General features: G+C 35.6%; 3 protein-coding genes across 8 annotated transcripts in view; 1 reads left to right on the plus strand and 2 right to left on the minus strand.

Moving 5' to 3' along the window:
• Chb (CLIP-associating protein) overlaps positions 1-7,545 on the minus strand; it is a 36,948-nt gene extending 29,403 nt beyond the window's left edge. For 4 of the 5 annotated variants that reach the window (XM_083033355.1, XM_083033356.1, XM_083033354.1 and 1 more), the window contains exon 1: positions 6,712-7,544. In XM_083033355.1, the coding sequence (XP_082889481.1) occupies positions 6,712-6,900 (189 nt within the window). In that variant the 5' untranslated portion in view covers positions 6,901-7,544. Of the gene's footprint in view, positions 1-6,711 lie in introns of all 5 variants that reach the window. The other variant, XM_083033352.1, reaches the window with a different exon arrangement.
• A 1,265-nt stretch (positions 7,546-8,810) lies between these two features.
• Positions 8,811-15,305, minus strand: LOC145933555 (uncharacterized). Of its 2 annotated transcripts, XM_083033362.1 has the most exons (11): positions 15,124-15,305; positions 14,403-14,465; positions 13,906-14,034; positions 13,668-13,802; positions 13,415-13,572; positions 13,013-13,078; positions 12,460-12,610; positions 12,185-12,385; positions 11,476-12,103; positions 11,125-11,401; positions 8,811-11,043 (listed from the first exon to the last, which is right to left on the minus strand). In XM_083033362.1, exons 1-11 carry the CDS (start codon positions 15,196-15,198, stop codon positions 10,905-10,907), a joined length of 2,022 nt encoding a protein of 673 aa, XP_082889488.1. In that variant the 5' UTR covers positions 15,199-15,305; the 3' UTR covers positions 8,811-10,904. The 2 variants fall into 2 exon arrangements, with proteins under 2 accessions (XP_082889488.1, XP_082889489.1); XM_083033363.1 differs by lacking the exon at positions 13,013-13,078.
• A 583-nt stretch (positions 15,306-15,888) lies between these two features.
• Positions 15,889-19,645, plus strand: part of LOC145933557 (PTB domain-containing engulfment adapter protein 1) — a 28,486-nt gene continuing 24,729 nt past the window's right edge. The window contains exon 1 of the mRNA XM_083033367.1: positions 15,889-16,039. The gene's annotated coding sequence lies outside the window, so the exon portion shown is untranslated. The remainder of the gene's footprint in view (positions 16,040-19,645) is intronic.

Consider the following 19,645-nt stretch of genomic DNA (forward strand, 5'->3'; position numbering starts at 1 on the left):
ATTAATTCGAGAATAATTAAAGGGGTATGTTTTGCTATTTTGGCTGCTTGCCAAAATCGTGAATCAAAGCGTTCGTCAAAGATTAAGGGCGGTTTGTATCCTATGTGACAAACGGCCGCGATATTTATCAAGAAACGACCGACCGAGAAAGCGGAGAGACGCTCTTTTTAGCAATGCATTCCCTATTTTCTCAACTGACAGAATGCATCCTCGTGAGTAGCTTGACAGCTGAAAGGCCGCTCTTAACGCACTCTCTATATATACATACCATCGCGAATCTTATTTCTCTGTGTTGCCCCACCCCAAAGGTGAAAACGCGTGACACTTGCGGTTCGATATATCGGCTTCAACAAGTGGCTTCGGACAATCACGTATTCAGAATGATTTTCGTACAAAATTTTAAGCGCCGTAATTAAAGGCAACACGCGTTTCCGCTGCCCATATTTCGCTCGTTTTCAACTGACGTTCGATTAGCCAGTGCGTTCAACGCGAATTGAATGACGCATTGTGAAGAGTAAAGAATGAAAGCCATTCGCGAATTGAGTGGAAACTACGTGCCAATTTTACGTTCGTGAAAATATATTTTTAAATATAAAAAAAAAGAAAATGTGTCCAATTTGTAACATTTGTCGAAATATAGTTTGAATTCTGATACATGTTAAATTGCATGTTTTTATATATTAGAATTAACGATGTGAAATTTGATCTCCGAACGCAAATAATCGCAAAGATTACTCTGAAAATGTAGAAAAAATTATAGGTACATGTATATAGAGAGGTGACTCGTGCGATAATAAAAAGTGTGCTAAAAATAGCAGTGAACGCTCGAGTATATCGATATAATCTACGTATGTGACTTGGTTCTTGTATACATATACATATAAAATATTAAATATCAGAGATCATGCATACTGCAAACATCTCTAAATTTTCGCTGAAACTCTCGACTCAATTAATTATTTATTACATCGCAGAGATACTTTCGTATATACATTCCTGTAACCAATACGACCGGAAAGAGAGAGAGTGACGTAAGACGATCTGTCCGATGTGCTTCGGTTAATGACAGTTATTTAAAGGAATTCAACAAGAGTATATCGATTTACACAGGAGATGGCGAATCACGGTAATTTGATAATCCGATGAAAGACGAGCAAAATTTCTGAATAGGTATTGTGCAATCTCGAAGCGGAGAGATACATTAAGTATAGTAGTTATCAGAAAGAGAAAAATATATTTTATTGCGAAGAATTCCAGTAATAATTGCGGATAATAGCAGTATATTATCGAGTATTTTATAAAGATATCGATTTGTTCATTAATCTAACTTTACGAAGAACGCTTTATCTAGGCAACTCGTTTACAACTACAAGTGTAACATTGCTCGAGTCATAACACAAGTGTAATTGCGATGAATCATATCGTTACCCCGCCCAAACGACGAGAATAATTTCTTACTCCTACTCGTCTTCAAACAGATTTTGTCACACGATATAGTAGACCTTTCAACATTTCAGCCAATAATAGCTCGTAAACAAATCATGGCGTTCATGTAACTATATCTCGTCGAATTTATCGCGATTGTATAAGCATTGTGCAATGATGTTCTTTTATCATCTCGAATAATTATTGGAGTATTTTGATATTAATTCAATTTTTTAACATAAAATTTTATCTTATATACAATATATAACTGCAATTTTATTTTATTCTTTGAATAAAAGAAATGCGTGAAAGTTTTGTCTCGATGAAAAAGGATTGTACATGTGAAACGTAAAGCTCATCAACCGAAATCTCACTGTTGATTTTACCTGACGGTTTAAATCCCTCATCAAAGTTTCGAATCGCTCTCGATACTCCATTAAACTGTCACTCGAGCTGTTATGCATTTCTCTCCAAGGGCTCAAGAACTCGCGTCGGTCGTACATGATCGGCCATTACCGGAGGACATTTAGCGACTTAATGGCTCTGACTAAAACTGATCGACATCCCTGCGTCGATCTTTGCGATACGCTAGCAAAGGACACGTTATACGTACATGGCGTGAAAGTTATTTCCCTTATTCGCAAGTTGAACCGAATCACTCTGTGATTTTCTTCGACAAGCGAAACGCATCGCGAAACGTGCAGAATAAATCTTGGAGTCGATTCTTTTGCTCAGCAAAATTATTATAATATTGCGTCATTCATTTACCTAGGATTTAATTTCTATTAAGATTAAGAATCGTGAGAAACATGAAAAAAATTAGGCAAATTGATTACAAAATGTGTAAACAAATCGTATTCTTAATTCGATTACAATCGTAAATCGTCGCGTCTTTAAAAATCCGACAAGAAAAATGAAAGGAATAAATGATGGCGTATCAAACTCGACAAGAATATCGAGGATGTAGGAATATATCTCAATCGGCAACAATAACATGTCATAAACTCGATTGCTCTTGATGCAGATTGAGCAATTTAAAGGTCGGATCGGCGAACTCTGAACTGTGTAGATCCTTCGGATCTTGAAATATCCTCTCTCTCTCTCGGTATATCACGATTTTACAAAGTGCAACGTTCTTTCGCCAAGGTATATAGAGTTATAAAAAAATTCAACACGCCTACAGACAAGTGACGAGAGAGGAAAAGAGAAAGAGAGTCTAACAATAACAAAATGAGATGACTATTTTTATGACTGAAGTAAATTAAATTTAAAAGCAATTTAAAGCGCGTCATCTATTGTAAAGTGCGATATCTAAAATAACCGTGGAGATCTTATCGCGATCTTTCGAGTATTAAAAGTTAGATACGACGTATATATACGAACAACATTGAAAAATAAATGAAATGAGAACCTCTGCTTGCACGCACTAGGTAACGGATTGACAAACTCGACACGCCCCGCCTCGCGACCGTACGAAATTAGGACCGATAAAGACTACCTAATGTAATGTAACAATTTTTTATACATAAGATAAAGAAGGCGGAAAAAGTTATATAAAAATCTATGCAATAAAGATATAGGAAACAAATATAAAAGAGTCGTAAAACACGTTAATGTATAGCTACGCACGCAATTCGTATATTGGAAAGATATATTCACGTTCATTTATCTTTTTCATATTTATTTCTTTAATTAATTAAATGTATCTCTTGAACGATATAAAAATATGACATCATTTATCTGTTTTATTTTTCCAGATACTATCTCGTTAAGTATATAATATGCGATATTGATTTAAATTTATTCTTCGAGCCTCCAATATATTTATCAACGTTACAGACGAAATAAATGCAGTTGAAATCGATAATATGGAAAAAATTAAGATTCGTCACGTGATGATAAATATCCTACTTCGTTTCCCGGTAGTATTTTCACGAAACTACGCGCTATTATTGCCCGATGCGTAAAAAAAGGTCAATTAACGTAGATAGACAATAGATCACCTACGTTTCGGAGTAGTACTTAAATTTATCGCCCGTAACGCGTTTGTAAATCTCATTGTTCTTTTTTAATTATGCGTTGCGCAATATTAACTATCATGATGAAACGTGTGAGCTCCCGTAATCTCACATAATATCACGAATCATCGCGATACATCGATTCGCGACTCTCCGGATTGTTTACACATAGCGCGCAATCGTTAATTCGCGGCGTGCATTTAATTCCAAACGTGATGACATGACATTGATCTCCCGTACACATTGAATAAGCAGATAACTGATTCTCCCAAAGTGACAGGGTTGCGTCCAGCACTGAATGAAACATCCGCGCGTATCAGATCGTGATGCGTCTTTAAACAGTAACCATGCTGGTCTTAATCCCCATTTGTTTCGAATAAACACATGTGCTGTATATTTAGTGTTGAATATCTAAAGCGAAAACAGAAACAAAAAAAAACCATTGTCTATTCTTGTCATAGAAAAAAATATCGTGAAGATAAATTTAATTCTACTTTGAATATTATTAGAATATTATTTTCGCTCACACACACAAATGAAGAATAAAAATTATTTTTGAAATACTACCATGTATGTAAGTGACTATACACAGAAAGAATTTTCTCTTAGAATTTACCCTGAAAATCATGGTAATCGTGGGATAATATGGTATAAAAAGAATTTTATAAACATTTCTCTGATTAATATTTATCACGATAAAAAATAATATCTATCACAATGAAATATAAAAAATATGTTTGATTAATTTTAAACTGTATAGTAAAATTAATCAAACATATTTTATATTTTATTGTGATAGATATTATTGTTTTTTACTGTGATTAATCCAAGGGGTGTCTCACTCGCCAAAAATTTGTACATGTATTGCGAATTATTGGGAATTCCAAGTAATTCCATGTAATGCGCCGTGTAATTGTAAGTAATGCGACGGAATTACGTGTAATACTAAACAATATAAAGTAATTCCATGTAATACTATGCAATATAAGATAATATAAAGTAATTCCATGTAATTCTAAAGTAATTCAATATGTTTGTTTATAATTTTTTGTTTTACAAATACAGTAAGTAATATATAGAGTATCTTGCAGTTTTTTCCAATTAAATATTCCTCTTTATTTACTAAAATAAACACTATTTAGAAGTTTTGCAAAATGTCAGAATATTATAGGATATGTAATAACATTTTATAAAATTTTATGTATCGTTTCTGATTTCATCGAAAATAATATCAACTCTTTTCAAATAAAATACAATATATTCAAATGTTAGTACTAAAACTTTAATTTAGTAAAGAAAAATGCAATTAAAATGGAGAAAGATATTAAGAGAAATAAATTTATAAGATATTATTATTAATTATGTAATCGATATACATATTATGCAAAAAATTCAAAATTAATATTTTTTATCATACAAATATTTTTTTAGTTGAAACACCCAAATTAAGATATCCCTATATGTATAATACTTAATATATAACAAAACGTTTCCGATTATAAATAAAAATAAATGAAAAAAAATCATTTTAAACTGTGACTAAAAAATTCAAAAATTTTTAAAGTCAACTAAAAACATTTTTAATAAAAATTTATTTATATGTTTATATTAAATTTTTATTTCTTTTATACGAATTTAAACACAAAATACAAACTTTTAATACTGATCTGATCAATTATTAATGATTTTATAAATTATAATATTTTGTTATACATACATTTGTATAGAGTTGTGTTTACATATATATATTTTAGTTAGGTAGCATGTTATATAGGTAGGTCTATATATTATTTTATTAGTTATATATTATTAGCTTATATATTATACATTTTTATTACATAGTTAGTCATTACAGAGTTAGTCATATATTTTCTTTAGTTCTTTGTATTTTTTTTCAATTATTTTTTTTTATATAGTCTTCTGTCTCTTCCTCGCGTGATGGAAAAAGAGACGAATAAAACAAGCGAGAACGCGTACATGTGCACTACTACCGAAGCACTGAGTGCATATGTACGCAGTACATACAAGAATAAACTTTGATTTTACACACACAAACACATACAAAACTTATTTTATTAAATTAAAAAAATTATTTTTCTGCGATTATTACCCCTATTTATCTGAAATATTAATAAATAATCATAAATTTGACTCTCAAAAAAATTGTAAATCAATGCGAAGTAATACGTAATGCGAAATAATACGACGTAATGCGAAGTAATGCGAAGTAATGCGAAGTAATGCGTAAGTAATTCCAGAAAAAATGTACATGTATTGCCACAGTGAGACACCCCTTGGAGACACCCTTCGATTCTTTCATACCGTATCTCCACAATTGCCATAATTTTCAAAGTAAATTCTAAGAGAAAATTCCCTCATCAGTGTACTAGAAGAACTCTTATCGACATCAAAGACCTGGATTGCTACCCAATATTACGGTCACTACATCGGTTGTAGGGTCCCGCTTTTAGGGTGATACTAAGGCCGATCACGTTCTCACGTGCGAGCGCGAAAAGCGACATTTTACGGAGCGCGCGATGACTGATCAATCGTCTCCTTTCTCCATTTATGGACGGCGCGTCATGTACGTGCGCTCGACAACGAGGAGATTCAACCGCAAATCGACAATGTCACTTAAGCGTTAAGGGCGAACTGTATCTAGTCGATTAACTCTACACCCTACATCCCTCATGCCTCAATCACAACCCATCTTGTAATACAGAATTACGCGCGGAAAGATAACCGATGTTAATAAGAGACAAAGTCTCTAGCGATAACAAACGTTGTTTTATTAAAAAATACAAAATAATACAAAAAAGAACTAAAAAAAAACAAACATATTCGCTGGTATAATGGTTATTTTTAGTACACGCTACTTTTAAAGTAGTAAAAATAACACTTAACTAACGGGAAAAGAGCTATTAATGACAGGGGAAAAAAATGACATTGTTCAATAATGATGAAATAATAAAATAATCTCTCTTCTTTATATATGTCATGTAACGTCCCTTCATTGACATTGGCACTAAGCGGCGCTACTGTTTCGTACGTCACTGTGTATAGGTCGAGAAAAAGATATAAAAAAATTCTTTTTTACGATAGAGAGATGCTTCTATACTCCAATATTTCTTAATAAGATTTTTTTCAAACAAGCGAACAATAGAAATGCCGAAATAAACAATACAAGCGTTTCGGAAAATAGATGGGAAAAATTGGAGTTAAAATGTGTACGTCGAATCATCCTAAGACGAGCGTGAAGAAAGCTTACCTTAGGATTGCCGTTGCCAAGCCAGGGTATAACGTTGTCGATGAACATGCCAATGTCCTGGCACTCGATGCTATTGGTCGAGTCGCCGAGAAAATTCAGCAATGCGCTGCCGACGTTCAGCTTCTTCTTGATATCCGTCGTTGACAGGAGCGGCATGAAGCCGTCCATATCACGCGGATTCACCGCCATCGTGAGCGAGATGGACTCCTAGACGTCGCGAGTCCCCGTGATCGTGATCGTGCTCGTCGTCGTCGCTCACTGCCTCCTCCGCGAGTCCGTCGAAGAAAGAAACAAGGACGAGGAGAACGGCTCACACACTCGCGCACGTCAAACACACATTACTCCCGTTGGTCGCGACGTCGGTGCTCACGAATACTTAGGCGCGGAAACGATATCTCGCGTCCTTCATCGTGTCATTCAGCGAGACGAACAACTGTCCTCGCGCAAAGACACAGAAAGAGAGAGAAGCACACGGGGGAGGGGGAGGGTTATGTTATTAAACGAGGATGCTGCCGATGCACCGTATATATCGTTCGGCACCGATTTTTCCAAATCGCCGTCACCGTACTCCGTAGTTTCTCCAGCCACCGCCGCCGCCGCCGCTCGTTCTAACGTTCCTACGTGCGGCGCGACCGTTTTAAACAAGCACGTATCTCAGGGTATCGCGCGGACGATGATAATGTCCATTACACCCGGCCGTCAGCGGACGTCCGCTCGTCGTCCCCGTCGAACACGCCGTAAACCGTAACTATCCGGATCGCGAGACGCGGATAAACGAGATCATCGGCACCGTGTACGCGACGCCATTTTCGTTTCACGATCACAAGCAACTTGGCCGTGTCGCGCCACGCCGCCGACCGCAGCGCCACTGGCGGCCGCCGCGAGAGCTGTCACGCGTGCGTTCGTGAATCCACTCGCCGAAGCGCGGCGACGCCGCCCGACCAATCAGGGAGCGCGGACCGCTTCGCTCCGATTGGTCAACGTCAGACGCCGCTCTGCGAGTGGATTTTTGAGCACCGGCCTCTCCAACCGTTCGCCGCAGATAAAGTTCATTTGAATTCGCATCGATTTCCAATAGTTCTCCCGTTACAATGATTTATAGTTCAATTATTAACTCTTCCGGGTCTAATAAAGGCGTCTAATAAACGCGTTTGCGTGTGAATTATATGTATATGAAAAGCTATTTACTTTTCGCGTATTTTATTAATCGCATTTCGGGTTAAATTATCTCGGTTAAAGTATCGCGGCCGATGTCCAGTCGACGGTTGAAGTGAGGTGAGTAAAAAAAAAAAAAAATGTATTTTGGCTGCGATGTTGATTAATTGCGAAAGCAATTGTTATTTATCTAATTTTCCAAAGTTGTTTGTAAGACACACAGGCATACAAGCGCGATTTGCTCACACTGTATTTCGTAATGAGATTTTAATGAAGATAATGATATATGTATATACATAGTTACATTCACATATACAATATTAGGTATGTACAATATAATTTGTTATCGCTTATACTTATTATGCTCTCGCTCTCGAAATCCATCCTCGAAAATATATATATATTTCTTGAATGCAATCGCGAGTCGCGATTAAAGTTGTGATTATGTGGAATTTCGACGAACAGTTTCCAAGCTCTAAAATCGCATGGCTGATAATCGCGAATGAAAGAATCGCACTACGACAAAAAGTATACTTTCAAATGCAGCAATATTTATATATTACAATATAAGGATGGCAACGAAATCCTTCTCGTCGAAAATAATTTGTTAAAATCGGTAGAGAGTCGCAATAGATTACATTTTGCAACGTTTAACACGGTCCTGATTCATTTTTTTTAATACAACGTTCTTGAGTAGCAATATATAATAATTCAAATCAACTGACTGCATGCACGGAGAGAATTTTCTCTTAGAATTTACCTTGAAAATCATGGTAATCGTGGGACAATATGGTATGGAAAGAATTTTATGAGAATTTCTCTGATTAATATTTATCATAATAAAAATAATAATATCTATCACAATAAAATATAAAACATGTTTGATTAATTTTACTAAACTGCATGGTAAAATTACTCAAACATGTTTTATATTTTAACGTGTAGATATTATTATGTTTATTGTGATAAATATTAATCAGAGAAATTTTTATAAAATTCTTTCCATACCATACCTATGATTACCATGATTTTCAGGATAAATTCTAAGAGAAAATTCTCTCTGTGTGCTTCATCGCATTTTGTACATGTCACATTGCTCAGAGTCTATTATAGAGTATATTATATTTAGTGATCTTAGAATGAATATATTACAAAAAACAAAAAAGTGATAATATACGGATACGTATAATATGCAATTTTTCAGAACATGTACGTGATATCTTTTGATAGCTCAGATATTTATATTCCGCGCGATATAAAATCGTAAAATACAATCTCTGTTAAAAGATATAAAAGATTGCTACCATCCTTATATAAAAATTGACAAACGCTGTATGAAAAACAACGTTAATTAATGTCGATTACAGAAAATTATGCTCAAAATAAATAGGACAATTTATACAATTTATATATTATGTGTATATATTTATATATATATATATATATATATATATATATGTATATATTACTTTTTATAAATAGCGTATTGCATACAATCTTTTGCACTAATATTTTCGTTTGACGATTGGACAATCCAACTAAATGCCTAAAATTGCTAAGAACTATATCACAATATGTGGCAATAAAAATAACGGAGCTAATAGTTAACTCTTACTTGTCTTGAGTGTTTGAATTCGCTCGAGTACGCGCTTCTCATCTATTATTATCACGATTGTTAGACTGTCCAAAGACTATTCTGCTTACGATAATTTGTATATTCGCGAATATACGCTCTTCGCTCTTATCGCATACAATCGACAGCTCCTGTGAGATACTTAATTGATAAATATATATCTCGTCTCTGTATCGCGTCTGAGCGAAAAATATTGAAAAATATCTTGTTGAACCTGACCGGTCTATTTTTACTTATTTATGTGACAAAGCTTTGTTTATGTAACAGCATGCTTGTCGAAGACAAGCGAGATTCTCGATCCGTATCCAACATACAGTTTGTTTTCGCGTTCATATAACGAAGTTAACGAATAATTAAACTCAAAATGATTCGGAGTTGGAGAGTACCTCTGATGTTAACAGTACAATTTGTACATTTTGACTTATATATGTTTAGAATTGTATTATGCTACGCTTATGTACAATTCGTTTCGCATTTTAGAGAGAATCTGACTGTCAAAGTCATAATTGGCATCTTGTAACTTTCTATAGGATTCTTTTTTTCTTACTGTACGTTTCACGCCTCGCGGATAACTTAATGGACCGAATAATCGCATCACGACGAGAAAGACAAGGAAGTGCTTATCATAATCGGTTATCTTTAAACGTAGTGTATAGTAGTGTACAGAACGCAATCTTGTCACATTATTTCACCTAAATCATCTAGATTGTTTGATATCTCGCTGTGAATATCACGATATTCTAATATATCTGTTAAATATACTCCGAGAGACCTTAACGTGATAGCAGTCGCATGTAAGCAAAAAATAGTCGATGCGACTTGGAATAAATTTGTGTACGAGTATCTAGATTAAACTACACATCTCCTACAAAATTAACTACGTATTGCTTTCTCAGCGAATAATGTTTCATAGAGTTTACCAAATGCTAAACTTTAGAAAGATTTTATAGAATAGGTTTGAAAATGTCACCACAAGTGACAATCTAAAGTATCATGTAAGCGTATCCACAAAAGGATATTGTTAGGCTTTTTAGTATCCAAAGAACTAACAAGACACTTAATGTAAATTCCAAATTGACTAAAAACCTCAACCGATATTATAATCTTACTAAATAGTATTTTTATAAATCAATATAAAATAACTTGTCAATGCCGAGCTAAATCAATGAAAAATATTTTCATATAATCAATCTAAAAATTGTCTTGAAATAAAATTTTTACTATGCCCTATATCACATGATAAAAAAATTATAAAAATGTAACAACAACAAAAAAACATAGTATAGTTCAATATCTTAATGGAAAGAAGAATGTGCCTTAATTATATTCCATCTTATAACGATCTTGAACACTTTCTATTGTTGAATTTTTGCCACTCTGTTGCACAAATCTTTCCACGATAAGGCTATTGTTGTTGTTGCTGTAATTGTTGCAATAGTGGACATACTTCGACCAAGGGAGTTCCCAGAATTTCTTGGCATACTTGATTCATGTCTGGCTCCATCATGAGTGAAGAAATCTGATCCTCCGTTAACATCTCCACGCTAATGAAAAATTTATTAATAAAAAAGAGTATACTAATAAATCATATTTAATTGAAAAGAATACATCAGCGGAAAGCTTACCTAGCTAAACTTTCGCTGTCCGATGTCTCTTCATCTGCATTGAGATAGCTCATTGTCTTCTCTAATGGACTAGGGACTTTCTTTCCTTTAATTTCTAACTTTTCTGACTTTTCAGACTTGTCCTTATCTCTCTCCGCTGTCTTTGGTTCACTAGAGCGTCGTTCCGTTAAACTAGATATGTTTAGCATCATCATGCCATGAGTGAGTAATTCCTTGACACGTTCCCCAGTACCACCACTCCACAACATATCGAGAGATTGTCTTCTGCTTGAATTTGCTGAAATGATAATGTTTATATATGTAAGCTTAAAGTATAAAAATTTTGTCAAAGAAACACATTTATTCACTTACTGGAACTACCACCGCTAGCCTCGCCACCGGCTGAACTTCTAGTTATCCAATTAGCTATGCTATTATCGAGTTTGCCTTTATTTTTTACCGAAGGGCTTCTCGTAACTTCGGTTTTTTTCTCTTCAGTCAGGGTAATTTCGTTTACTTTCGACATCGTGGGTAAAGACTTTTGCGTTATTAATCTTTTTCGATTGGTCTGCTCTTTCGGCGGCTCGGCAATTACGCTAATTTGTTGAGTAGCTTCTGGACTTAGATCCATCGGTAGCGGTTTGTAGGGAATTTGATCTTCCTCATCGGAATACACGTAATTGTTGTAATAAATTTCATCCGGCGAATTATTCAGGCTAATTTCCGTCCATTCATCTCCATTGTGAGTAGCAGCATTGTTCTTGTTATCGTTCACAGGTGTCTGAATTTTTACTCTCTTCTCGATAGGAGATATAATGCCTGACAAATCCGTCAAGCCTGGTGCAGAAGAACTCGTGTGATTTAGAGTCGGTACGATATGTTTCGAATCGGTGGCCGCGATGCTCCGTGGACGATCTCGTTTTATGTATTTACGAGGTTCGGTAGACGAGAGATTCAGATTGTTTAGGCCCAGGTATTCCGACGAGGAATCTCTTTCGATCTGAAAAAGAAAAAAATAGTATTATTATTTAATTATTAAATTAATTTATAATTATTAAAGAAGATATTTATCTATACTTACTCTTGTAGGCATAGGACATTGCACACTCGGACTCATCTTGTCGGGAAGGCGTAAATATTCGTCGCTAGTGTAATCCGTACTGTCCGGAGATCCAGTTACACTGGAATCTGTCGGAGTTGCCGTGTTGGTTTGGGTGCTGGAACGATCGGGAGCATCTCGTGCACGTTTATCGTAGTCATCCGTACCGTCGTATCTCCTTGTCTGTCGGGAAAATATAACAAAAATTTCATACATAGCTTATTATTATTCCCACGTAACTCTGATGTAATTTATACCCTGTGAATTTCGTCACTGATCTTTTCTAGATTTCGTAATGCTTCTGCGTATGAAGCTTTCGCTTCACTAACTGATCTCTCCAATACACTGACTTTCATCTTCTGTTCCTCCAGCATTTGATTAAAGTGCGCTTTTATCTCATAGTAAGGCCTGTGTATTGTAATTATATATTATTTTATTAAATTAGAATTATGCAGAGAAACGGTATTTATAATCGTAATTTTTGAATATATATTTATATTACAGAATTTTATGCATAATTTAAATTAATTATCACAGCATTCTGATTAGGAGGGGAAAAGAGCAACTTGACAAATCGTATGTGCAGTGTATTTATCGTGAAAAGCTCAATTAAAAAAAGTAGCAGGTTGTCGATTTGAAATATTCTTATACATATATAAATATATATATGTATAAGTTCATGCATGAAAATCAGAATAATGGTTTGAAAAAAATTAATGAACAAGGAGTTGAATAGTTTAATAGCACACATACAAAATAATATTGTGTATTAAAAAATAAATAAATAAAAAGAATATCTATCCTACTTACAACATGAGCAAGTTGTGCCTGTAGGCGATACTGTTTATCAGAAGCAAGCTGCGACGTGCACCCATACTGCCAACATGAATATACAACCAAAACACATAAATACCATAATAGGTCTATAGAAAACAACATAACATAATAATAATCATTCAAAAATAGCTCAATGATTATTTGAATGGGGAGTAAAATATATCGATAGCAATGAGAAGAAATAATAATAGGTTTCATATGTAAATAACTCTTTGATACATTAACTTGGTTGTATACAAGGTTTTCTCAAAAAGTGGCTCGTATCAAATAATAATTGCAATACAATGAATAACTTCATGCATTAAAAAAATTATTAAGAGAATAGGGATATTTTCAAACTCCAATTAATGAGAAGGTTGCAAGTTTCTTACATACCTAGATTTGGCAATAGTACGTTTTAAATCGCGCTGCAACCTTTGAACTTCGTGTTCCGCTTTGTGATATAGTGCTGTTGTATGCCTGTGTTCTGCTTCAGAGAGAGCTCTTTCATGCTCCGATTCATTAACTCGAGACGTAGCATGATTCAACATTTCCTATATTTTATTATATATTATGAATATTTGTTTCTTATATTTTGTTATATTGCATATTATGTAATTTTTACTGTAACATAATTAATAGACTTTACCTGCCAAGCGTGATCAAAGCATCTTCCTTCAGTTCGTAATCCTTCTTCTGCTAAGTAAACCATTTCTTTAGCTGCTGAATGTTGACTATTGGCTCTTTCAAATCTAATTGCAGCTTTCTGCGTTTCTTGTAATGCCTATATATATAAAGAGTATATATAGCAATAATAAGAGAACTTAAAGTTATTTCTATATCTAGTCAGAAATAATTATCTAATTATATGACAAAAAATTTCTCACCCCTTTTGCTTTAAATCTAGCATCATAATATGGTCTGGATTTTTCAATACAAGCTCCAAGTTTCTTAGCTAAAGCGTCGATCTTGATTGTTGATTCGCACAATAATTCTCTAAAGGTTGCTCTTGCTTCCTAAAAAATTATAAAATACATGATATATAAAAAGATTAATTATATTAAAATAAATATGTATAAGAGATGAAACACAAGTGCTATAATTTTATAAAAAACTTTAATCTCAAGTTATAAGTTATTTATTCTTTAGTTGTAGTTGTCATGACTGATTGTTGTTAAGATTATCTTCTCTAGTCATTATCCATTTGCATATATATCTTACACAGCAATCATCTCAATAAAATCTAATCGCATCCAGTTCTAATATATATAACTTGCCAGCAATTTTGTTCTTCAAGCATCATCAACAGATATCGCAATATAAAATCTAGACAGGCAAGAGATTTTTGCAAATGCAAAGTGATGCTATAAAAAGAAGTACTTACATCTAAATCAACTTCTAATTTATTAATGTCATCTGTAGCTGTGTTTAATCTTTCAAGTTCAATCTGAAACAATATCATGTATTTTATATAAAAATATGTATAAGTTGAATATAAAATAGCTCTACTTTTAAAATAATATAATGTAAAATTTTTTTTTATATACATATATACACAGAAGAATATATATGTTTTAACATGCATACAAATTTTTTCAACGTATAAATTAAAGAAGCCTTTCATGTATTATGCCCCAATTTCTTGCGTCGAAACAAAGTTACCGGGCAACGAGGGTAATTTAGCACGCGCTGTCGTGATATACATAATAGACATTTGTCGGAGCCGGGTGGCGGAGGGGGAAAAGAATCGGGGACGTTTTATAACTCGGCTGTGTATGGGTGTGTGTATGTGTGTATATATATATATATATATATGTGTGTGTGTGTGTGTGTGTGTGTGTGTGTGTGTGTATGTAGTATGTATGTATGCATGTATGTATATATAGGGCGGAGAAGGGAAAAAATAAGAGACGTTCGCCGAGAACAGAACGAAAATGCTGTTGCAATCCGTGTCGATTCGTCGAACCGACAGCAATCCACGTCCTCCGTTCACGTGTAATTAATCGCGGCCGTCTTTTTTTCCCCGACGGACGGTGAAATGTCAATATCGCGCGGAGTCGTCGGGAGGATCCGCGACGGGATGCGCGACAAGAGGCGAGTCTCACCTGCACTCGCGGGTCCACTGCATCGTCGACGCGATCGGGATCATCGGCACACTCTTTCTGCACACGTCCACTCATAATTAAATCTAGAGGTGAATTTTATTTACAAGCTCTACATGCCACCTGTGCGCGTATCGTCTGCTACATATCAGGTGGCCATGTTGGATGTCAAAACGTATATAAATGCAAAATGCTGATTATAGCAGGGCCGTCGTCACGCAGCCAGGAAGGCGAGGAGGGGCATAAGATTCCTTTTTTTTCGCGCTCCCCCGAGAGTTTTCGCAGAGTTGGAAATGTTATCTCTCAGAGGTCGCGTGATAATGAAGCTAAAACGCAAATCCATTGGGATTTGCGAGAATTGCGTCGCTGAATTTATGTATAGTCGTAGCGTAAGGTGACATTAAAAAAGTTTTCCTAACGAGAATTTGATATATTATATTTGTATGTAATATTTTTTATAATTTTTTATAATTATAAATATTAACACTTGCAGATTGATTAGTCTACACTTTCCATTCGATTATAATATATATATATCCTTAGAGAATTAATTTCTCGAAAGTTTGAAGGCTACAACCAAACGAGACAATTATCTTAATGTTTGGAATAAATGACAATTATTGATTTCGTTATTGACTCTCAATTATTATCTCGAATAAAAATATTGTGTGCAGGGTTCTTGATCACGTTCGACTTTCCCGCCGACATGACGTCACGATGACGATTCAAGATGGCGGCGTTAGGTGGCGTCGCGCGCGCTGGGACCGCCTGAACTCGGCTGCGTACCTTTTCCCACTCGCATTGGTGAGTCGTGTGTTGGTCGGAGCAGGTGGATTATCCATCGTTCTTCGGGGAAAGCGGCGGCCCGTCAGCGAGGAACGTCACAATCACCGGACAGCATAATAATCGGTCGCGACCGGTAAGTGAAAACTCACACGTACATTGCGTTGCACGAATCGCTCTCGAGTTTCCCCGAAAAGGAAATAAAATAAAGATCATCAGTGTCGCACCTTAATGCGCCGCCTTCGAATTTTCTTTCGAATGAGCGCGTAACCAAACAAACACAAAGAGAGTATCTTTCGAGGTATCGCGCACCTATCCACACAACTTGGACTTTCTATTTCGGCATTTTTATTACGATCGAGCGTGCCCTCGATGGAAGGAGAGAACGCGCAAAGGTTGCAAATCGCGGCGAATCCGTTTTTCTCTACGTTTCTTCGTCTACTATCTTCGTTTCGATCCTTGAGAGAGGATCGGGCTCGCAGATCCTGCGTCCGTGTGTGTCCTTGCGATCCGGTCACTCCTTGTGCACGATGTCGAAAGCAGCTCTCGCCTTCCTTCCCGCGTTTATTTATATTTACCAGCACTTTATCTCGGAGGATTGAACTCTCGTCGGCACGATTGATTCGTCAAGTTTGATTTCCGTGTCGTTTCAAATCGACATCAAAACAAAATTGTTTCTTTACCTTTTCTTTGAAGGATCCAAGATATTACAATTTCTGTGACTTTAATCATTCATTGTCGTTCAGACACGCAAAATTTTTCTTACGCGAATGTAAAAGTGAATTATTGTGGAGATTATTTCCTGTATATGTTATCGAAATTTTAACTTTCCAAAATTACTGTCGGTTTCTCGATTCTCGGTTATGTATGTACACCATTGTTTACATCGCGCGAGCGTGTGTGTGTTTCATTCGTGTTTTGATTTGCACGTGGGGATCCGAACGCGTTAGGAAATTTATCAGAAAGTTCGAAAACGATTCCGGGAAAAGGGGAACGCGAGAGAGTTGAAAACATGTTATGTCGACGTATCTCCGATTGATCCAATAGAGGCTGTTCAAATTTGCTTAATTGTAAATATGTAAATAATGTAAATAGTCTCGCGCGAGCAGATTAAATTTCTGACGTTGCGCACAGTGAATCGACTCAAGGACGCCGCGAAAATGTTCACGCACGCGCGCGCGCGCACACACAAGTGCCGTCAAATGTCAGAAAACACTTTTACCCTACGAATCGTGATTGTTTTTACGCGTGGCTTATCTCCTCTCGGTCGATCGAGTGACGAAATTTTGACGAAGACACGCACATAAACATATTTGACTCGAATTATCGTGCAACTATTTTAAAATATACACTGAGAGAATTTTCTCTTAGAATTTACCCCGAAAATCATGGTAATCGTGGAACAATATATGGTATGGAAAGAATTTTATGAGAATTTCTCTGATTAATATTTATCACAATAAAAATAATAATATCTATCACAGTAAAATATAAAATATGTTTGATTAATTTTACTAAATTGCATAGTAAAATTAATCAAATATATTTTATATTGTGATAGACATTATTTATATTGTGATAAATATTAATCAGAGAAATTCCCATAAAATTCTTTCTATACCATATTGTTCCACGATTACCATAATTTTCAGGCTAAATTCTAAGAGAAAATTCTCTCTGTGTAGTTTTCGTCAAATCGTTTCTTTCACTCTCTTTGGCTTCCCAGTTTTTTATTATTTTATTATTTATTAATATTAATCGTTATTATGTGTAGAGAGTATATATCGTACACATTTCTTCTTGAGTTAAAAATATTAACATCGCCAGCCATGCAGATAACAGTTTATATCGTACGAACGCCCACTGTTCGTCCTGTGCACGACTATTCGTATATATCCTTAATTGTAAAGTTGTTTTAAAAACATACCATGTATACCTATATATTACACAGAGAATATGATATCTTATGATTATTTCTTACGTGATTGATTTGCGATCAACTGTTGGAGAGTTATATACTCAAGATATTATAATAATTAAATGCTAAACTAAATAATTAAATAACTAAATCTAAAGACCTATACAGTGATTTAAAGAGACACAGAGAACAAATTTATTCATATATTTAGTAAATATAATATCGAATAAATACTTATACAGATATAAAATATAAAAAAAAAATATATATATATATAAAATTCAGAATTCTTATGAGCTTGTCTTCTTCGGTATAATACACCATCATTGTCTGCGAAGTGATGAAAAGAAAAATGCGTGAGTAATCTGTCATAAGTGTGTAATCTGATATCATAAATTTCTCCTTTCACCCAAACGGGTACATTCTAGGACGATAACGGAGTTTTCTTGATAGTACGGTATCTGCGTGTCTCGCGCTTTAATCACCGCCGCGTGAGTCGTCCAAATGATTGATTAATCGAAACAGCTTTCAATTAGGACAGGGATTAAACCGTCACCCAGTGTGTAGGAATGGTCAACACTCGTCGAGTATAAAGCTTGCGTGCGTGTGCGTGCGTGTGCGCGCGTAGCTGGTTGCAAGTCCGATGCAGAGGCTGACAAAAGCGACCGGTTTAATGGCTAGACGAGATAGAGCTGAGCGAATCGACTTTTAAAGAGTCACCCGGTGCACAGACCGCACGGCGGAAGACACATTGAGAGGAACAGCCGGTGCGTGTGCGTTTTGCTCGCAGGCAACACACCAGCCAGGCATTCGAACCTTCCGACAGGACTTGATGGCGTCACGTCACGGCAAACTATGTCTGCCTCGAGTCGCTCCGTTCTCTCTCGTACCACGCCGTTCTTTTGCCTATCATTTCTTATCATCGTTCCTCAAATAATCTGTCAAACGCGCGCGCGCGCGCGCGCGTGAGCGTTCCGGTTTCGGACAGACATATGATGTTAAACGAGCGAGTTTAAAAGGCATAAAAGCGAAAGAGAAAAATCTCCTTGTGTGAAAAGACGTTGTGTGAAGAAACTTTTATGTTTCTATTTCAAGACGATATATATCTTTATTCGGAAATAATTTTATTGATTTATATATTATAATTGAATATAAATTCTGTTTGTTTAAATCTTTGGAAATATCTGGCTTTAACGTAGAGATGTCGTAAGAACGTTTAGAGATAAAACAATTATGACGTCTATTAAACTTTATTACAAATGGTTGCTAATAATTGCGTATTTTTTATGTAATCTTGGAATTAAGAGTCTATTACACACATTTTTGCTTTTTAAAGCTAAATTATCATTGAGCACTCGATTTATTCTACGATACATTACGCGATAACTAAACGATTTCAAAACGAATGGAATTCATGTAAAGAATCCGCGTATGCATCTCTTGGTGATCTTTAGTCACCCGGTATGGACGAGGGTAGCAATTTATCGGTAAAAAAAGGAACCGCGGAAACGTCGGTCGTCAGACGGAGGCAATTTGCTTTCTCGATGGCGAAATAATTTGCATTTTAAGCGTTATCGTGGTGCACGATAACCGCTGGAGACGACGGCGTGTCTGGATACGCTTTGACGACACGCGTTCAAACGTTGCAGGAAGGTTCGCCTAGTTACGACACTGCGAGAGAGCAGCAGGAAAGCGGTAATACCGCAAAGGAACGGTCCGACTGTTGTTTTCGTTTCGCTTTGTCTCCGTATTCCGGTGCTGCCTACATACGCGAGCCATGTATTGTGAAATGTCATTAGACCTGGACACGAGCGACACGGAGCG

This window comes from Prenolepis imparis, unplaced genomic scaffold (genome assembly GCF_030444845.1).
Source record: "Prenolepis imparis isolate NDT839.2.m4 unplaced genomic scaffold, iyPreImpa1.0 SCAF_3, whole genome shotgun sequence".
Lineage (NCBI taxonomy): Eukaryota > Metazoa > Arthropoda > Insecta > Hymenoptera > Formicidae > Prenolepis > Prenolepis imparis.